The sequence below is a fragment of the Thalassophryne amazonica genome, chromosome 6 (genome assembly GCF_902500255.1).
Source record: "Thalassophryne amazonica chromosome 6, fThaAma1.1, whole genome shotgun sequence".
Lineage (NCBI taxonomy): Eukaryota > Metazoa > Chordata > Actinopteri > Batrachoidiformes > Batrachoididae > Thalassophryne > Thalassophryne amazonica.
Window position 1 is genome coordinate 86057017 of NC_047108.1, and position 18046 is coordinate 86075062.

General features: G+C 42.3%; 1 protein-coding gene across 1 annotated transcript; it reads left to right on the plus strand.

The window, feature by feature from the left end:
* The first annotated feature begins 362 nt into the window (after nt 1-362).
* On the plus strand, nt 363-17796 carry si:ch73-233m11.2 (NACHT, LRR and PYD domains-containing protein 12). Its single transcript, XM_034172669.1, has 10 exons — nt 363-515; nt 6563-8178; nt 10715-10876; nt 10981-11154; nt 11265-11438; nt 13730-13903; nt 15591-15764; nt 16058-16225; nt 16341-17032; nt 17689-17796. The coding sequence occupies exons 2-9, from the start codon at nt 6578-6580 to the stop codon at nt 16408-16410; spliced, it is 2697 nt and encodes an 898-aa protein (XP_034028560.1). The 5' UTR covers nt 363-515; nt 6563-6577; the 3' UTR covers nt 16411-17032; nt 17689-17796.
* Nucleotides 17797-18046: the final 250 nt, after the last annotated feature.

Here is an 18046-nt window from a genome sequence, read left to right on the forward strand (position 1 = left end):
AGGCCTACCTAGGTTGTGGGGCTAGACTATTCTATGCCCTTGACCTTTGACATGAGCGTGATGACGCCATCACGTGATCCACTTTAGCGAGTCACTGGGTTTTTAATATTTTCGTGACTTTTTTTTATTTTGCTATTTGTAACCCTACCCCTTCCCCTAACCATAACCTCAACCTTCTTCCTTCCCCTAATCCTAACCATAACCCCTCAGACCCCTCCCCCGCGCGTCACCCAAGACGCCAAGACACCCCACATCACTCTCTCGTGCTCCCATAACAGCATGTTCCAGACAAATAGCCAAAGTGCTCTTCTGGTCACGGAACAATATCCTCTTCATGATATTAAAACATGTCTGCTGCTGCTGTGAGTCTGTAAGACAGTACTCAGGGTGAAAAAGCTCATCTAATACTTCCTGCTTTCAAATGGTGATCTGTTGCCAAATTTTATTGTTAGGAAGTGATTCTGTCTTGACACATTCGTCGAACGTTTGAGGGTCCAAAACTATCTGAATCTGAGGTAATGCTACTTTGGTATTTTAAAAACTGTAAGAATGTAATGTATGTTTGAAGTTAGGAAATAATGTTTTGTAAATACTTCAAACACTGGCATATCCGTACGTACCCGTATTGGTAATTTGGAATTCTGTTTGCATGTGGTGCTTTTCTTTCCATATGTAGTTTGAAACGACACGCTAAACATGACAGGGATTTGAACCAAGGGCATTCACTTCAAAGGTTGAAGGTTCAAATGTTTATTGGGCCACAATCGAAGTGGACTTGTCGCTTTTGTGTGTTACCCTGTATGTTAAAATGTGTTCTTGTTTTTACATTATTATACAAATAAAATAAAATCATGTTCCACCACTCATACAGCTGACATTGTGCAGTGCGTCATAACCAGAGCCTGCGTGATGTGACCCATTTTTTAACAGCCGAAATGACCCCCTTTTCTGGGCATGTCCATGTTGACAGCCCCGCCCACACTGTTTCGCGTAGCCTGATGACCGGCCCTGAATTGGGCCAGATACTGGCCTCCATTTTGGAGTGGGAATTCCCACTCCTAAACAAGGTTAGGTAGGATTACTTTGAAATAATACATGTGGATTACATCTATGTATGTACATACATTTGGATTACTTGTAATCTGATTACTTTTGGATTACATTTCAAAGTAATCCTACCCAACCTTGCTCCTAAACAACCAACAGGAGAGCAGCGCTGGAATTCCCACTCCTAAACAACCAATAGGAGAGCAGCGCTGGAATTCCCACTCCTCAATAACCAATAGGAGAGCAGTGCTGGAATTCCCACTCCTAAACGACCAATAGGCAAGCAATGCTTCCGCCACATTAAACGGAGGCTGACGTCAACCAATCACAAGCTAGGATAGAGAGGCTAGTATCTGGCCCAATTCAGGGCCGGTATCCTGACAAGATGTCATTCCTGTCGAGAAGCCAACCCTCCGTTCTCTCTACCCAGACTTTCACACCTCCCCCGTTCACATTTCCCCCAATCAGGTTGAAGGTGCCTCTCTTTACCACATTGAACTCCCCGACCGAGCAACCAAGGAATGAAAATACAACAGCAATACATGTCTATTCAATTTTAAAAACGTAAAATTTGCATGTCCATACTGTATTTACAGCGCAAAATTGTCGGGACGCACAACTCAACAGAACATTCATGCGTGGAGTTGTGTTCCCCCACTGAAGGAAACGTACATAGGTTTTGTCTTTACACAAAAATACAACAGCAGTAAGTGTCTTCAATTTTAAAAAGTTCAAATTTTCATGTTCACGCTGTATTACAGCACAATATTGTCGGGATGCAGAACTGTCGATTTATGCATCAGGATGCACAATTCAACAAGACCGCAGATCTCATCAGAACACCAGTGTCGCAGACCGAATGGTCCACCCTTAAAAATTGGTCCCCCTTTTGCATCTGCACATGTCATTTTGGACCACAGCAGCACGTCTGAGACGGAGTCTCTTCATCCAAAAGCGATCAAATGGATTAATGGGATTATTAACCATCAGATGATGAAGGTAAAACCTCTTAAATCATTCTAAAGTCAGTTTTAAGCAGAAACAAGGCTGTTTTAAACAGAAACTCTGCGAAATTCCGTGATGCTTTGAACTAACCGACGCGCAGTGAACGCATCAGCTAGCAGCTCATTTAACCGCAGTGCTCTGACCACTTCCGCCGCCTTTTATGATGAAATAATGCTGACTTTATGTGGAAATGATTGTTGTACAAAAGCTTCAGATGTCTGTCGCTGAGATAGATGATGACTGGAGTGCAGTTTGAAGCAGAAATTAGATTTTAGTCCGTGAACCACGGCTAATGCCACATGCGCAGATGCAAAAGGCGGACCCATTTTTAGGGGGGACCATTTGGTTGTGGGGCTATGATTCGTGATGCATAAAGGAGTGGAGCGTGGGTGGCCTCGTGGTGACAAAAAAAAAGCCTGAACACGCCCCCCCCCCCCCCAGTCCAAACAAGCAACTAACAGCTAACCTTGGTTTGGATGTTTATTAATTCATATTTTGGGAGACTGCGCGGTGGTTTTCATAACAGTTTACTTTGGCATGGACGCTCAAATTTATCCACTGCATATTTTCTAATTAGTCATGCAGTGCATGCATCATGAAGTGGCCAATCCAAAGGTGAGATTTCGTACTTCCGTGACTGGCCGGCCGAAGAAAACCACCTCGGGCCTGCATTGATTGTCTATTGAAATCAGCTGGTTTTGTTTTGTCTCTAACTTGCTTCAAACAGACAGCTGATAGCTCTCACTGCCTGAAACGATGAGATTTATACACCAAGCTGACCTGAAATTAACCATTGTACATTAAATTGACTTTATTGATGAGTCTGACCCCTTTGAAAAGTGTAAGTAAGTAAGTAAGCTTTATTTATAAAGCGCCTTTCACAGACCAGGGTCACAAAGCGCTGCACATGGCATACAAAAATAATCTAAAAATAACATACGAAAACAATAAAATACAATATTAGTGTTATGTGCAGACGCGGGTTGAGGAGCGGACCAACGTCTGACCGAACCCAGCGCTAAATAACCAGAAAGCAGTTCCAAAAACAAAACGATTTTATTTCCCCTCCTGTGCAATACTTGGTGTACAACATAAATATTTGGTTTGTCTGGCGGAGTGAAGGACGGCGCGCTCTCCAGCGCCCAAAAGGATCGAAGCCCGGCGCTTCTGGACTCGGATTCACCGCCAAACACCCCCCAGGTGGACACGACAAACTGACTCTGTGAAGGATGGAAAAGGTGAGGTAAGTCAACAGAGCTACAGCAAATATCCTTCAGAGGCACACACTATCAGCAACACATTCAGGTCTGAATTTAAGCTTTATGTAAATGAGCAGCCTCTCACAACAGGTGGAGGATCATCATTCCGTACGCCACGGCAGTGAGAAGCAAACTGCACAATTCTCATCAATGTTCCAATATACTGCGTAACAAAATGCCAAATTACTATTAACGATCATTCAGACAATAATCACCTCTGATGTGTGCTGACAGCATGTGTCCCTCACCCGTCCTCCTTCACAGGCATGATGTGTCAAACCCTGGCGCGGTCCTCAGCGTCTCACAAACGAACGTCACAAGGTCGAGTTCACAGCAATTCTGCTTGAATCACTCATGGCTTAAATGCAGAACGCCATCTCATTATCTGCTTCAGCTGAAAGTCTTTAAGTTTGCACGTGAGCATCTTCCACAGGTGCTGCGAGTCATTAGGCCTGCACGTAAACATCCTCCACAAGTGCAGCTAATAATGCTGATGAGGGTGAAGGACTCTTCTGCCAGCACCTTCTCCACAGACAAAAACCAGTTTGCATACCACCTGGAGAGCAAAGAAAAGAAAACAACACAAAAATATCCAGCCAAACCCCCCAACACACAACAATTAGGCTAAAAAGCTAACTTAAAGAAATGCGTCTTTAGTTGCCTTCTAAAAGTATCTATACAATCCAGAGAATGAAGGGCACAGGGAAGCTCATTCCAGAGGCTAGGCGCCACCACTTTAAAAGATCTGTCCCCGCGAGTTTTAAAACGGGTCCGAGGAACCATCAACAGGTTCTGATTGGACGACCTGAGACTCCTGGAGGAAGCATAAGGCTGGATCAGGTCCCTGATGTACTCCGGTGCCTGTCCATGCAGAGCTCTAAAAGTCAATACCAGGATTTTGTAATGAATCCTGTAGGAGACAGGCAGCCAATGCAAAGTATTAAGAATAGGAGTAATATGGTCCCTCCTGCGGGTGCGGGTAAGCAGGCGCGCAGCAGAATTTTGCACAACCTGCAGGCGGGCCAACTCCTTCTTATTCAGACAGGTGAAGAGACTGTTACAATAATCCAAACGCGATGAGACGAACGCATGAACAATCATCTCAAGCTCTTTTAAAGTCACCATCTTACGGAGCTTAGAGATGTTCCGAATTTGGAAAAAACAGTTCTTAACTAGGTAATTTGTGTGCTGCTCCAAAGACATCCCTCCATCCAAAATGACACCCAGGTTACGCAGGCTGCTTTTGACCGTGCAGCTTAGGCTACCGAGATGCTGCTTAATTCCAGGTACAGCACTATCTGGTGCTACAATCAGAGTCTCAGTCTTATTGGAATTTAACTGCAGACTGTTCTCAGTGAGCCATTCCTTAATTTTGGCCAAACAATTTGTGAGAGAGCAGAGTTTCTGTGGCTCAGTTGTCTTAAAAGAGCAGTACAGCTGCAGATCATCGGCATACAAATGATAGGACACATCACTGAACTGCTGGATCAGCTTGCTGAGAGGAAGGAGATACAACGAGAACAAAACAGGTCCCAAGACCGATCCCTGTGGCACACCCCACAGAAGATCTGCAGATTCCGACACTGCATTGCCCACCGTCACACTAAAAGTTCTACCAGTCAGGTAAGAGGTAAACCACTCTAAAACACAACCTGACATTCCAACCAAATCCCGCAATCTGTTTATCAGAATGCCATGGTCAACGGTATCAAACGCCGAAGACAGATCAAACAGAATCAGCACAGAACATTTGCCAGTGTCAGCTGCCATCATCATGTCACTAGACACCTTCAACAGGGCTGTTTCAGTAGAATGAAACTCACGGTACCCAGATTGAAAAGTGTCATGGATGTTGTTAGCCTGCAAAAATGATCTCAATTGAGCACAGACTACCTTTTCCAAGACTTTGGCCAAGAAAGGGGTTTTAGATATTGGCCTAAAGTTCTTGAGCTCTGTAGAATCCAATCCAGCTTTCTTTAACTGTGGTTCCACAATGGCATGTTTAAAATAACAGGGAAACACACCACTCGACAAAGATATATTAAACATTTTAGCAATGTAGGGCCCGATGGAGTCAAATACATTCACAAACAGTTTAAACGGAAGAACATCCAAAATACCAGAGGATGGTATTTTGGATGTAAGCTGACCTGAAATGAACCATTGTACATTAAATTGACTTTATTGACGAGTCTGACCCCTTTGAAAAGTGACCAAATTACATGTATTTGTATTGAGGTCGGTGATGTTTTCGTCAGCCAGAAATGGCCACCAGAGGGTGCTCGATGTAAAGTCAGCAGCAACCACTATTGCAATAGGGACGTCTTCCGTTAGGCCGTTTTACTGCATAACAAGTAGTATTATTCCAAGCGTTTGTAATAAAATACTCCAAACTCAGACACAAAAGTGAGTAACTCCACTTCGGTTGGACACTATGAGGGGAGGAGTCAATGCACATGGTCGCTGTCACTCAAAGAGACCACGCCCACAATTATACAGAATTTTATTAATTAAAATGTCTTAAACTAATAACTTACAAAAAAAAAAAATCACCCACCGTACAGTTGTCAAGGAGGAGGAAACTATCTATCGAGACCAAAACTGTTTTTCGTACCAGGCTGTAAACATGTTTATTTCTACTCTAAAGTTGGACGTTTTAAAATGGGTTTCTATGGGAGTTTGCTGTTTTGGAGCCAGCCTCAAGCAGCCAGCCAAGGAACTTCAAGAAAAATAATTTATGATAAATGGACTGCATTTATATAGCGCTTTTCCATCTGCATCAGACGCTCAAAGAGCTTTACAATTATGCCTCACATTCACCCCGATGTCAGGGTGCTGCCATACAAGGCGCTCACTACACACCGGGAGCAATAGGGGATTAAAGGCCTTGCCCAAGGGCCCTTAGTGATTTTCCAGTCAGGTGGGGATTTGAACCCATTATCTTCTGGACTCAAGCCCAACACCTTAACCACTAGACCATCACCTCCTAGACCATCCTATTGCATAAAATAATTTACGCAATAGGTTCAAAATGGGAGCTCAAGTGTTGCCACTTGGTCATAACTTAAGATGCCACAGACAGATGGCTATGGGAAAACCCTAACCCGATGGGAAAATTAACACAGTTACTATATACAGATAGAATTTGTATTATCAATGTGCCTACGTATGGAGCAACTTTATTATCTGCAAGTGGTGTGATGAGCCTTCCTAACTTCCTAAATGTGTGTCATGTTTCTGTATTCTCGTAGCAGTCATTTTCCACAATGGACAAAGATGCTTTGCTGGCTCATATGCTGAAGTCAAAGGACACGTCCTCTCTTCTTGGAGGCCAGGAGCCTATCGAGGTGATACGTAACAATAAGTACATCAACCTGTTGACCTTTGGAGCAAAGCTGAAGGACGAGAATGTTGAAGATGACTTGCTGTCCCTTAATCGTGCCATCCAAATTCTTCTTGCTGATCAAATCAAAACGGTTATACTGCTCGGGTCAGAAGGAACAGGTAAAACAACAGCTTTGTGGAAGCTAGCTGTGGATTGGGCAAAAGGTGAAGACTTTCAAAACTTTTCTTATGTCTTCCATTTCCGATTCAGGGAATTAAATTCTCTTCATGAGAGCCTTAATTTGGAGATGTTGTTGCACCATCACAGTCATGTCACTGAAGAATCCATGCCCATAATTCTGCAGAAACCTGAGAATGTGTTGTTCATGTTTGATGAGCTAGACCAGTACAGTCACCTCCTGGACCCATCCGTCCACAACTTGTGTTCCAACCCGAGTCAGCCAGTTTCTGTGTCCTGTTTAGTGGCCAGTCTGCTTCATGGTTCATTGCTAAAAGGTGCTATATTTGTGGTGGCAACCAGGCTGATGGAATCTTTCTGCTTCCAGAGTGACACCACCTTAGAACTTTTTGGATTTCAGAAGCCCCAAAGGGAGGCTTTCTTTACTGCATTTTTTCCTGAGCCAGCTGCTGCCAACAAAGCATTGGCAAACTTTGAGAGAACAGTAGGTTTTTACGATTTTTGTTCCTCCCCCAGATTTTGTTGGACAGTTTGTTCCATCTACAAGTCTCTGATGGATGCAGGAAAAACATTGCCTGAAACATTATCTCAACTGTGCATCGAGATCCTCTTTTACCTGATTCAGATGTTCTCAAAGAAAGTAACGTATGCCAGAGAGCTGGTAATGGCTCTTGGTAGGATGGCTTCTCATTGCTTGATTCACCAGTGTTCGACCTGCACCATAGAGGAAATGAAGTCCTTTGGCTTTCAGCAATTTCTTGCCCCTCCATTCTCAGTGGATGCTTTCTTATATGTTGACACTGATCTCAACTCAAGTGAAAGGGTTTTCTCCTTCCAATCACGACTATTTCAGGAGTTCCTCTTGGCTGTCTCTTTATTTTTGGACAAGTCATTGTGTGAAGGTATGGAGAGCATATTACAAAAGCATGAAGGCCATGTAAAGTTTGTTGACTTCTTCTTGTCTGGACTCTCTGAACCAATTCAGCGAAGGCCATTAGAGACCCTCATGGGGGAGTTCAGCTCTGACCGGATTGTGGATTTCAAAACCTGGTTTAAAAGCAGCTCACACAAGATACTACGGGGATACTCCATGGAGGAACATCTCCACTGCTTCCATTTACTTCTTCAAAGTCAGAATAAAAGTCTGGTGAAAGAAATCATCATCTCCTCAGCACGTATTGGCATGAGCTACGGGGATCTGAGCTTCACTGACTGTGTGGCACTGAATTACGTCGTGCTATGCCTCGGACAGATGGAACAGTTGAATCTATACGGTGCAAGGGATTTCACTGAGGAGAAAGCATTGATTCTGGCTCCAGCTATGAGCGTGTCACACAAGATAATGTAAGTAATGTGTTAAAAATAGTAAGCAAAAACAGTCTGCCTTGGCATCTGTTGGAGAATTCATTGGGCCCAAATAAACATGCTACAGAACCACTTTGTAATTTGAACAATCATGCTGACAGATTTATTTTAGTCTTGGCCTAACCAGGACATACCTTGTATGACATATCAGCTATTGTGCATGCACACAGAGCCAAATACCACCAGCTATTTTTCTACTCTAACCCGTAATTCTAAACCTGGGGCTCATTGGTGGCGGTGCTCATCTTTGAATTCCATAGCATGCAGCAGATGAGAGCCTACTCTCCTTAGACTGGATGCTAGTCCATCCCCAGCCAAGGCCACTACCCATGACAGCTGGGTGAGCTGACATGATGCAGATAAATGGATTGCATTTATATAGCGCTTTTCCATCTTCATCAGATGCTCAAAGCACTTTACAATTATGCCTCACATTCACACAGATGTCAGGGTGCTGCCATACAAGGCGCTCACTGCACACCGGGAGCAATAGGGGATTAAAGGCCTTGTCCAAGGGCCCTTAGTGATTTTCCAGTCAGGTGAGGATTTGAACCCATGATCTTCTGGAGTCAAGCCCAACACCTTAACCACTAGACCATCACCTCATGATGTGTCTTTTACAATGACACAGACAGGTACCATGACTAGGAACTGAACCCAGGTTTACATATTGGTAGCCCAACTGCTTATCCACTGAGCTCACGTAGAATCAGTTCTGGTCAGAATTACTAGCACCCAAGTATTTTAAGTACAGAATTTAAGATAAGTTCATAAATAAATGCAAATTAATCAATTCTGTGTAATAAATGTATTTAATGAAATGTCCAAAGTTACTGAACAACAATAACAAAAAAGCTTTCATTTTGTGAAATAAAAAATACAGACATTAAGTATGCAACCACAGGATTGGCATCCTTTGATGAAGTTCCTGTAAAACTTACAGTCCATTTTCTTTAGTCATCTTTGAGTCTCTGTGGTATAGATGAAAGGATGAATTTAACGGTGGGAGAGAGGCTGTATCTCACCTCTGTTTAGAGGTGAGATATAACAACGATGGCTTCCTAGGCTACTCTTTCAAACCAACCATCTTCCCCGTCTAAGGGCCCCTTCACACATAGTGCGAAGTTTGGTCCAATACGGCGAAACGGCACCAAACAGTTCGAATTATGAGTACCACGAAACATCGCTCCGACGGGCACGATGCTGGTGTGACGGTTTGTGCACGCGGGAACACAACAGCTTTTCCCAGCAGCTTTTGCCAGCTGCTGCGCGATGTAAAAAGGAAAAAAAAAAAGTAAATGTCACCCATGGGATGACCCCGCACCTTCCAAAAAGCTCTGATTGCTAGTCAGACACTTTACCAGTGAGCTACCATCACTGGCCTGTGACACGTGTTGGAAACTGTCTCATATCAGGAAGCACATGGATGTATTTAAAAAATATATAAAAATGATGCACCATATAAAAACATCGCAAAGCAGGCAGTACAAATATGATCTGTCTTCCTCTGTAGATGACCCATGGTCACTGACGCACAGTTATGAAATGACATGAATGAGAAGCAGTTCACTCGTCTCATTCATGTCCACATCTGTTGGTGCGTGTCCTGCCGGCCCGCGCGTGTGTCCTGCTGACATGCATGTCTTGTGGACGGCGTGCCGCAGGACACAGCGTCATGTGGAACACAGCTCACATGGGTGACGTGACAGTCAGATCACCTGCTGCGTGTTATGATCTAACGGTCTGTTTCAAGCTGGGGGCAGCCTGTCCATGTACGCACCATGCGCCACAGTGATATATGTTTTTATTTATGTCCACTTGATGACAGCAAACATACACACACACGTCACAGTGCTCACTTGTTAGTCCAAGTCCGCCCAAAACCAGTACTGTCCAGCTGGGATGTCCAGAATGACAGATCTCCACAGCTGCTTCAGTGGGCAGCCACACCTCCTGTCAGTTTTGAGCGCACACACCAAAGCCACACTTGTGGGGCACTTAGATAAATTTCACTGCCAGTACGACAATGATTGTTTGCAGACTGTTGTCGTGCCAAGAGTGAGAATGGCCACACATTTTCAAAGTGCCAAGCGAGCGGTGTTAGATGTTCATGCGTGTCACCTGGAATTTGGCCGACACATGCCGCGAGAGGGTTCGATGGGCTCTCACAGCACACACTCTGTGTTTCAGCTGCTGGTGTGCGCAAATAGTTGTAGTAACAGGTGTACGAGGCGCTGGAAGCAGCTATGACATTACACGATTTGCACACGATTCCTGCTTCATGCTCACTTAATGCGCAATTCGAACAAATTCGCACTATGTGTGAAGGGACCCTAAAATATGAACATTGGGTTTTCTGCTGGGGCTACTGAAATTCTTGCGGGGGCTACACTTCCAACAAACGGCATCCAAGAGGCACCTTTGCTACCCACTGAGCTATGACTGGTGCTCCATGGCTCCCTGTACAACATTAACTCTATGCAACATGAGGTTTGCTCTGTGGTGTCCCACACAGATTATCAAGCAGCTCTTTAAGTAGCGGTGCTGTCGCTCATGTGGCTTCAGCTCTCAGTAAAGGAATCACCAAGGATCTGGATCTCTCCTCTTCCCACCTGGGTGATGCAAAGCTCAAAATCCTCTGCACTGGACTCAGAGACTGCAAGCTCCACAAATTAAAGTAAGATCAGCCAGGGACACTTTCAGCAATGTCTTTGCTAGTAGCACATTTTCTCAGAGAACATACTGCACAATATTGATTTGATTTGATATTGATTTACAAAGTGTTCAAGCATGTGAACTGACAGAGGAGTGCTGTGAAGATTTGAGATCTGCCCTCACCTCTGGAACCTCTCAGTTATGTGTGCTGAACATGATGTTTAATGAGATTGGGGACCAAGGTTTCACAAAACTGTGTCAAGTACTGCACAGTCCTCAATGCAAACTACAGGAGCTTGAGTATGTATTATGTATAATGTACCATTATTGCAAAATATGTAACCGTATCTTCAGAGTGTCTTATTTTGTTAAAAAAAAAAAAAAATTAATCTGTTTTTGTTCATTAAAAGGCTACACTCCTGCAAGTTGACTGCAGCATCCATGGATGTTTTGTCAGCAGCTTTGTGTTCTGGCCAGTCACAACTGCGAAAAGTCAACCTGACATGCAATAACATTGGCGACGGTGGGGTGAAGGCTTTATCCAAATCCCTGCAACATCCAAACTGTAAACTGGAGAGCCTCATGTAAGTCTGTTTCAATATAAGATGAAAACTACCAGTTATTTTAACTGATGAATAATACCTCAATTGTATGTGTGATTCATTGTTTAGTATGAAATTAATTAAAAGAAATCCCAGCTAATATTGTTCCATGTACAGCTGTGTGACATAACGATATGTCTGTTGGTAGAGCTGAAACAACTAATCGAGTTAATTGATTAAAATCGATTATTAAAATAGTTGTCAACTAATTTAGTCATCGATCACTTGCTAAATAACTTTGTTTTACTGCAAATGTTTCGTTTCTTCCGTATAATCAACCAAGTTTTGCTTTGAATCTTGAACCAATGAAATAGTGCTTCGAGCTGCTGCTTCGTTGGTTTCATTTGTGCATGCACCTCCCTGAGCCTGGTTCTGCTGGAGGTTTCTTCCTGTTAAAAGGGAGTTTTTCCTTCCCACTGTAGCCAAGTGCTTGCTCACAGGGGGTCGTTTTGACCGTTGGGGTTTTACATAATTATTGTATGGCCTTGCCTTACAATATAAAGCGCCTTGGGGCAACTGTTTGTTGTGATTTGGCGCTATATAAAAAAAATTGATTGATTGATTGATTGATTTGTTTTCGCTTTATCTTAATTTTTCTCCACTAAAACCCTAAAGAGCATATGTCTGTGAGGAATATTTACGTTTTTTATGTTAAACTGACCTGTTATGGTCTTCTGAAACAGTTGATAGATGTATTTTATGCTAACGCCGATGCTAGCATGTCTATGGCGTTTTCGATGTTAAAGGTAGCATGAAGCTGCTGGCTTTTCAGCATGTTTGTGCATTTGTTTTCTGTATAATAATTAATGGCTCAGCGTTTGTTGTCGTAAAAGAGTCAAATATCTTACAAATTATAATATTTTTTAATTTATTTTTATTTATATATTAATAATAATAGCAACAATAATAATAGTAATAATAACTAATAATGCTACAATACAATTTTAGAGAAAGAGACATGAGTCACGTGTCATTTGCAGCAACAAAAATACCTATTTTTTCACCATATATTTTAAAATATTTATATATTTCATTTTTGTTTTATGGCAACTCAGCACTTTGATAAAGCAATGTCATTTGAAATAATTATTTTTGTTCTTTATTATAAACTATTTTATTCTTTATTATTTTATATTTCAACAGCCAAGGGACATTTGATGATTTGTTTATTTTCAAGTATTTTAAGTTTTCAAATAATGTTCTGTTGTTAAATAAAGTGACGGAAGGAGAGAAAATTTGTTTCCATGGCACATTTTTAAAAAATTCCCCGCTAATCCGATTAATCAATTAATCGTGTCGAAACCCCATCAAATTAATCGATGATCCAAATACTGTTTAGTATATGAAGGCACAGTGCCTTAGTGGTTAGCACTGTTGCCTCACAGCAAGAAGGTTGTGGGATCGAGTCCCACCTGGTCCTTTCAGTATGGAGTGTGCATGTTCCCCGCTATTCGCATGGGTTCCCTCCAGGTGCTCCAGCTTCTTCCAATTGCCAAAGATAGATTTGGACATATTATGTGAATTGGTGACTCTAAATTTGTTTGTCTGTCTATACAGTTGTGCTCAAACGTTTACATACCCTGACAGATTTATTTTTTTTTTTTGGCCATTCTTCAGAGAACATATATGATAAGTTTTTGTGTTATCATTCATATTCCTTGAAAAATGGCCAAAAAATGGAAAAAATAAAATAACATTCTGCCAGGGTATGTAAACCTTTGAGCACATCTGTATGTGGCCCTGTGATAAACTGGCATCTTCTCCAGGGTGTACCCCACCTCACACCCTATGACTGCTGGGATATGCTTGATTTTAATATTTTAATGTTTGTTTTTAAAGCTATTAATGGCCTCGCACCTCCTTACCTGTCTGAAATTTCAACTCTGCACAGTTACAGTAGGACATTACAGGTGTCTGGTCAGCTTTACTTAGATGTTCCAAGGTCAAAATACAAACTCTGGGGCGATCGTGTTTTTGCAGTAGCTGGCCCCAGACTGTGGAACAAGCTACCTCTCGACTTGCGCACTATTTCTGACCTAGCACTTTTAAAATCTAAATTAAAAACTTCTTTATTTAAGCTGGCTTTTAACACCTAGTGGGGAGGTGACATGTTCTGTTTTTATGTGCTGTTTTTACTTTGTTGTGTGTTATTTTTATTTTTCTGAATCTGTGTTTTTACTGTAAAGCGCTTTATAAATAAATGTAAATTGATCGATTGAACAATGCTAACCACTAAGCAATTTACTGCTCTTATTTTTAATTATTATTCTCAGATTGTTTGATAATCAGCTGACAGGTGGCTGTTGCCCACATTTGATGGAGTCCTTGCAGTCGGAGCACTGCTCACTGCTGGAACTGGATCTGTCAGTGAATGATTTGGGCCAGGAGGGGGCGATGCTTCTCTGCCAAGCCCTCGGCACACCCACATGTCAAATTGTGAAACTTGGGTAGTCTTTTCAGTTGTCATTGTTAAAGTGTCACATAACAAAGCCTCTATTAATTCACAATACAATGCTTTGTAAATACAACCCCAATTCCAATGAAGCTGGGACGTTGTGTAAAATGTAAATAAAAACAGAATTCAATGATTTGCAAATCCTGTTCAACCTATATTCAGTTGAAGACACCACAAAGACAAGATATTTAATGCTCAAACTGATAGATTTTGTTGTTTTTGTGCAAATATTTGCTCATTTTGAAATAGATGCCTGCAACACATTTCAAAAAAGTTAGGACGGGGCAACAAAAGACTGGGAAAGTTGATGAATGCTCAAAGAACACCTAATTGGAAACAAGTGAGTGTCATGATTGGGTATAAAAGGTGCATCCCCAAAAGGCTCAGCCATTTACAAGCAAAGATGGGGCAAGGATCACCACTTTGTGAACGACTGCGGGGAAAAAATAGTCCAACAGTTTAAAAACAATGTTTCTCAATGTTCAATTGCAAGGAATTTAGGGTTTCCATCATCTACAGTCCATAATATAATCAGAAGATTCAGAGAATGTGGAGAACTTTCCACATGTAAGCGGCAAGGCCGAAAACCAACATTGAATGCCCGTGACCTTCGATCCCTCAGGCGGCACTGCATTAAAAACTGACATCACTGTGTAAAGGATCTTACCACGTGGGCTTAGGAACACTTCAGGAAATCACTGTCAGTTAACACAGTTCATTGCTACATATACAAGTGCAAGTTAAAACTCTACCATGCAATGCGAAAGTCATATATCAACAACATCCAGAAACACCGCCGCCTTCTCTGGGCCCGAGCTCATTTGTAATGGACAGACGCAAAGTGGAAAAGTGTGCTGTGGTGTGATGAATCCACATTTCAAATTGTTTTTGGAAATCATGGACGTTGTGTCCTCCAGACAAAAGAGGAAAAAGACCATCCAGATTGTTACCAGCGCTAAGTTCAAAAGCCAGCATCTGTGATGGTATGGGGGTGTGTTAGTGCCTGTGGCATGGGCAACTTACACATCTGTGATGGCACCATCAATGCTGAAAGGTACATCCATGTTTTGGAGCAACACATGCTGCCATCCAAGCAATGTCTTTTTCAGGGACGTCTCTGCTTATTTCAGCAAGACAATGCCAAGCCACATTCTGCACGTGTTACAACAGCGTGGTTTCATAGTAAAAGAGTGCAGGTACTAGACTGGCCTGCCTGCAGTCCAGACCTGTCGCCCATTGAAAATGTGTGAAACATTATGAAGCGCAAAATACAACAGACTGTTGAACAACTGAAGTCGTACATCAAGCAAGAACGGGAAAAAATTCCACCTACAAAGCTTCAACAATTCGTGTCCTCAGTTCTCAAACGCTTATTGAGTGTTGTTAGAAGGAAAGGTGATGTAACACAGTGGTAAACATACCACTATCCCAGCTTTTTTGAAACATGTTGCAGGCATCCATTTCAAAATGAGCAAATATTTGCACAAAAACAATAAAGTTTATCAGTTTGAACATTAAATATCTTGTCTTTGTGGTGTATTCAACTGAATATAGGTTGAAGAGGATTAGCAAATCATTATATTCTGTTTTTATTTACATTTTACACAACGTCCCAACTTCATTGGAATTGGGGTTGTACAATTCTGACAATTTTATTGTGTGTTTGTTCCATGCTGCAGCCTGGTACGGTGCAAATTAACCCAGTTAATCTTCAAGGAACTTGGCTTATTGCTCAGAAGTCGGACATTTCCACTGAAGTCCTTATCTGTGGGACTAAATAAAGTAGGAGACCAAGGGGTCAAACATCTTTGGGATGCTATAGCACATCCGAGCTGTCTTTTAGAGGAACTGGAGTAAGTCAAAAAATAAGAAAACACAGAATAGTATTGATCAGTATGTCTGGTATTTATTGTATGTATTGTGTATTTGTATTTATATTTGCAAACACACACACACACACACACACACACACACACACACACACACACACACACACACTGTGTGCTTCTTACCCTGTGTGCTGCTGTACAATGCTGCTGGAGCCTCAATTCCCCTGAGGGAGTCTTCCCAAGGGATCAATAAAGTTCTGTCTAATCTAAATCCAAAATTAATGTACAAGCATAAATCTGCATCTTCTCCACTGCAGTGTCGAAATGACCGGTTTGACCGACGCTTGTGTTGAGGATGTGTGTGCTGCCATAAGAGCCAGTAAGTATTTGAAGAACGTGGAAATGAGAAACAACTCATTGACCGATGCGTCTGTCCAACAACTTGTCCATGTCATGCAGGACAGCAGCAACATGCTGGAGATGACGTGAGTAAAATCAGTGTTTTGTATTGTTGGAGAATATCCCAACTCTTATTGACAGTTGCAAAGTTTCTCTTTTAAAGCAATGCCTAAGTATCCTATTCACCTCCAACTCTTTCAGCCTGAAGTACAACGACTTTTCTGAAGAAGCCTTGGAAATACTGGATGAATGTAGTAAAATAAGATACTGAAGAAGCTGAGACTGTCCATTCATCCCACTGTGTGAAGATAAGATAAACTGTTGATCTCACAGAGGAGAAATTCACTGATGATATGCTGCCGTGTTTGTCTTACAATATGTACATTTACCACAAGAGTTTGATTAAATAAATACTTTATTCAGAAATATTTCATGTTATGTATTTTTAAGAGACATTCTGTTGTGAGCTTATTTGCCTTTTACTGAGAGAAAACAGCATCTTTAGTAAGACAGATACATCTTCTTTGTACGATATGTGAAATATTTCAATATAACATTATTCTTAAATCTGTAGATTGATGCAAAAAATGTTCTTCCTGAGCTTTTTACTGAAAACACAGAAATACTATTTCTATTCTCCTGTAAAGTTCTGTGTATCAGGTTCTGTCTCTGTTTAAAAAAAAAGAAAGCTTAAATTCATAGTAAAAGAATATTTTCTAATCTAAGTGGTTTTGTGTTTCTCCATTAAATGATCATCGTGGCCATTTTGATGTTTCAGACTAAAACATAGATGTGTGATACATGTTACACGTCAGTAAGCTGATTTTAATGCTGTACTAGAATGAATCACAGTCCTGGAGTGTCCTCTATTACTATGGTTGTGAGAATTGGATGTTAGGGCCCTGTCCCACTGGCGTTTAGGAGGATTTGTGCATGAAATGAGGAGACAAAAGCTGAGCGTCCGCAACAAAGGTGGGCGGAAATGACAAATGTCCCGGGGTGGATCAGCGAATACATGAGGAAGAAAAGCGGATATAACAGGGAACAGAAGCGAAGGCGACCGCGGAGGCGCCCCCATGAGGGGCACAGCAGCTATGATGCACTCGCTCCATCCGTGCCCACTCTGTTTGCATGCGCGACATACCATTTGCGACCGTGATGTGGCCGTGCTGGGCACGCGTCGTATCTGTTTTGCATGCTGTCCCAGTCCGGCGCCAAGCCGTGCCAACCCGTCGGTTGCAGATATCAGCGGATGACAGGGGATATGCGGCGCGTTGGTTGTGTTTGTCCTGCGTATGTCTTCAGTATGTGTTCAGGCAGTGATGTGGATCTCATCCGCAGCAGGATTTTTGAGCCGCTGAAAAATCCTGGCTGTGGACATGCGTGCCTCTGCGGATGATCACGGACGTGTTCAGATGGCAGCCGACTCATACAGGAATGTTACACGGTTACTGCGGTTGTTTGGTGGATGTGGGCCACTTTTGTGCGCATTCCATCCGCAAATCCTCCTAAACGCCAGTGGGACAGGGCCCTTAACCAGTAACGTCAGGTGACAACTAGATGCTACGTCTCTTTGAAGTATACTTGGGTACCATTGGAATGCCTTTGTGTCAAAGGAAAGGTTATGTAGGGAAACCAAGATGGGGAGTAGCACGTGCATTATCCTGCATGCTGGTGCCTCAGCGTTGAGGACCCCAATGGCTGGAGAAGGCAAAATGGATATCCTCATGTTTTACCTGGCTACAGTTGTGTGCCTTGGTGGTTGCCATCCAGGACCCAAGGTGGTTCTGTGGTTTGGTGGATGTGGCTACAGGTGGTGCTAGTGCATGCTACCAGACCTGACGTGATGAACATGAATGGAAAGTGGAATCCATGAAAAAGGAAGTGCTTTTACCTTCTTCTTTTCA

What these genes read in the sequence shown, in the direction of transcription:
- si:ch73-233m11.2 (XM_034172669.1), top strand. Translation starts at nt 6,578, where the DNA reads ATGGACAAAGATGCTTTGCTGGCTCATATGCTGAAGTCAAAGGACACG. An exon ending in TGTCTTTTAGAGGAACTGGA is followed by an intron (nt 15,765 to 16,057) that starts GTAAGTCAAAAA and finishes TCTCCACTGCAG; the next exon opens with TGTCGAAATGACCGGTTTGA. An exon ending in AGCAACATGCTGGAGATGAC is followed by an intron (nt 16,226 to 16,340) that starts GTGAGTAAAATC and finishes CAACTCTTTCAG; the next exon opens with CCTGAAGTACAACGACTTTT.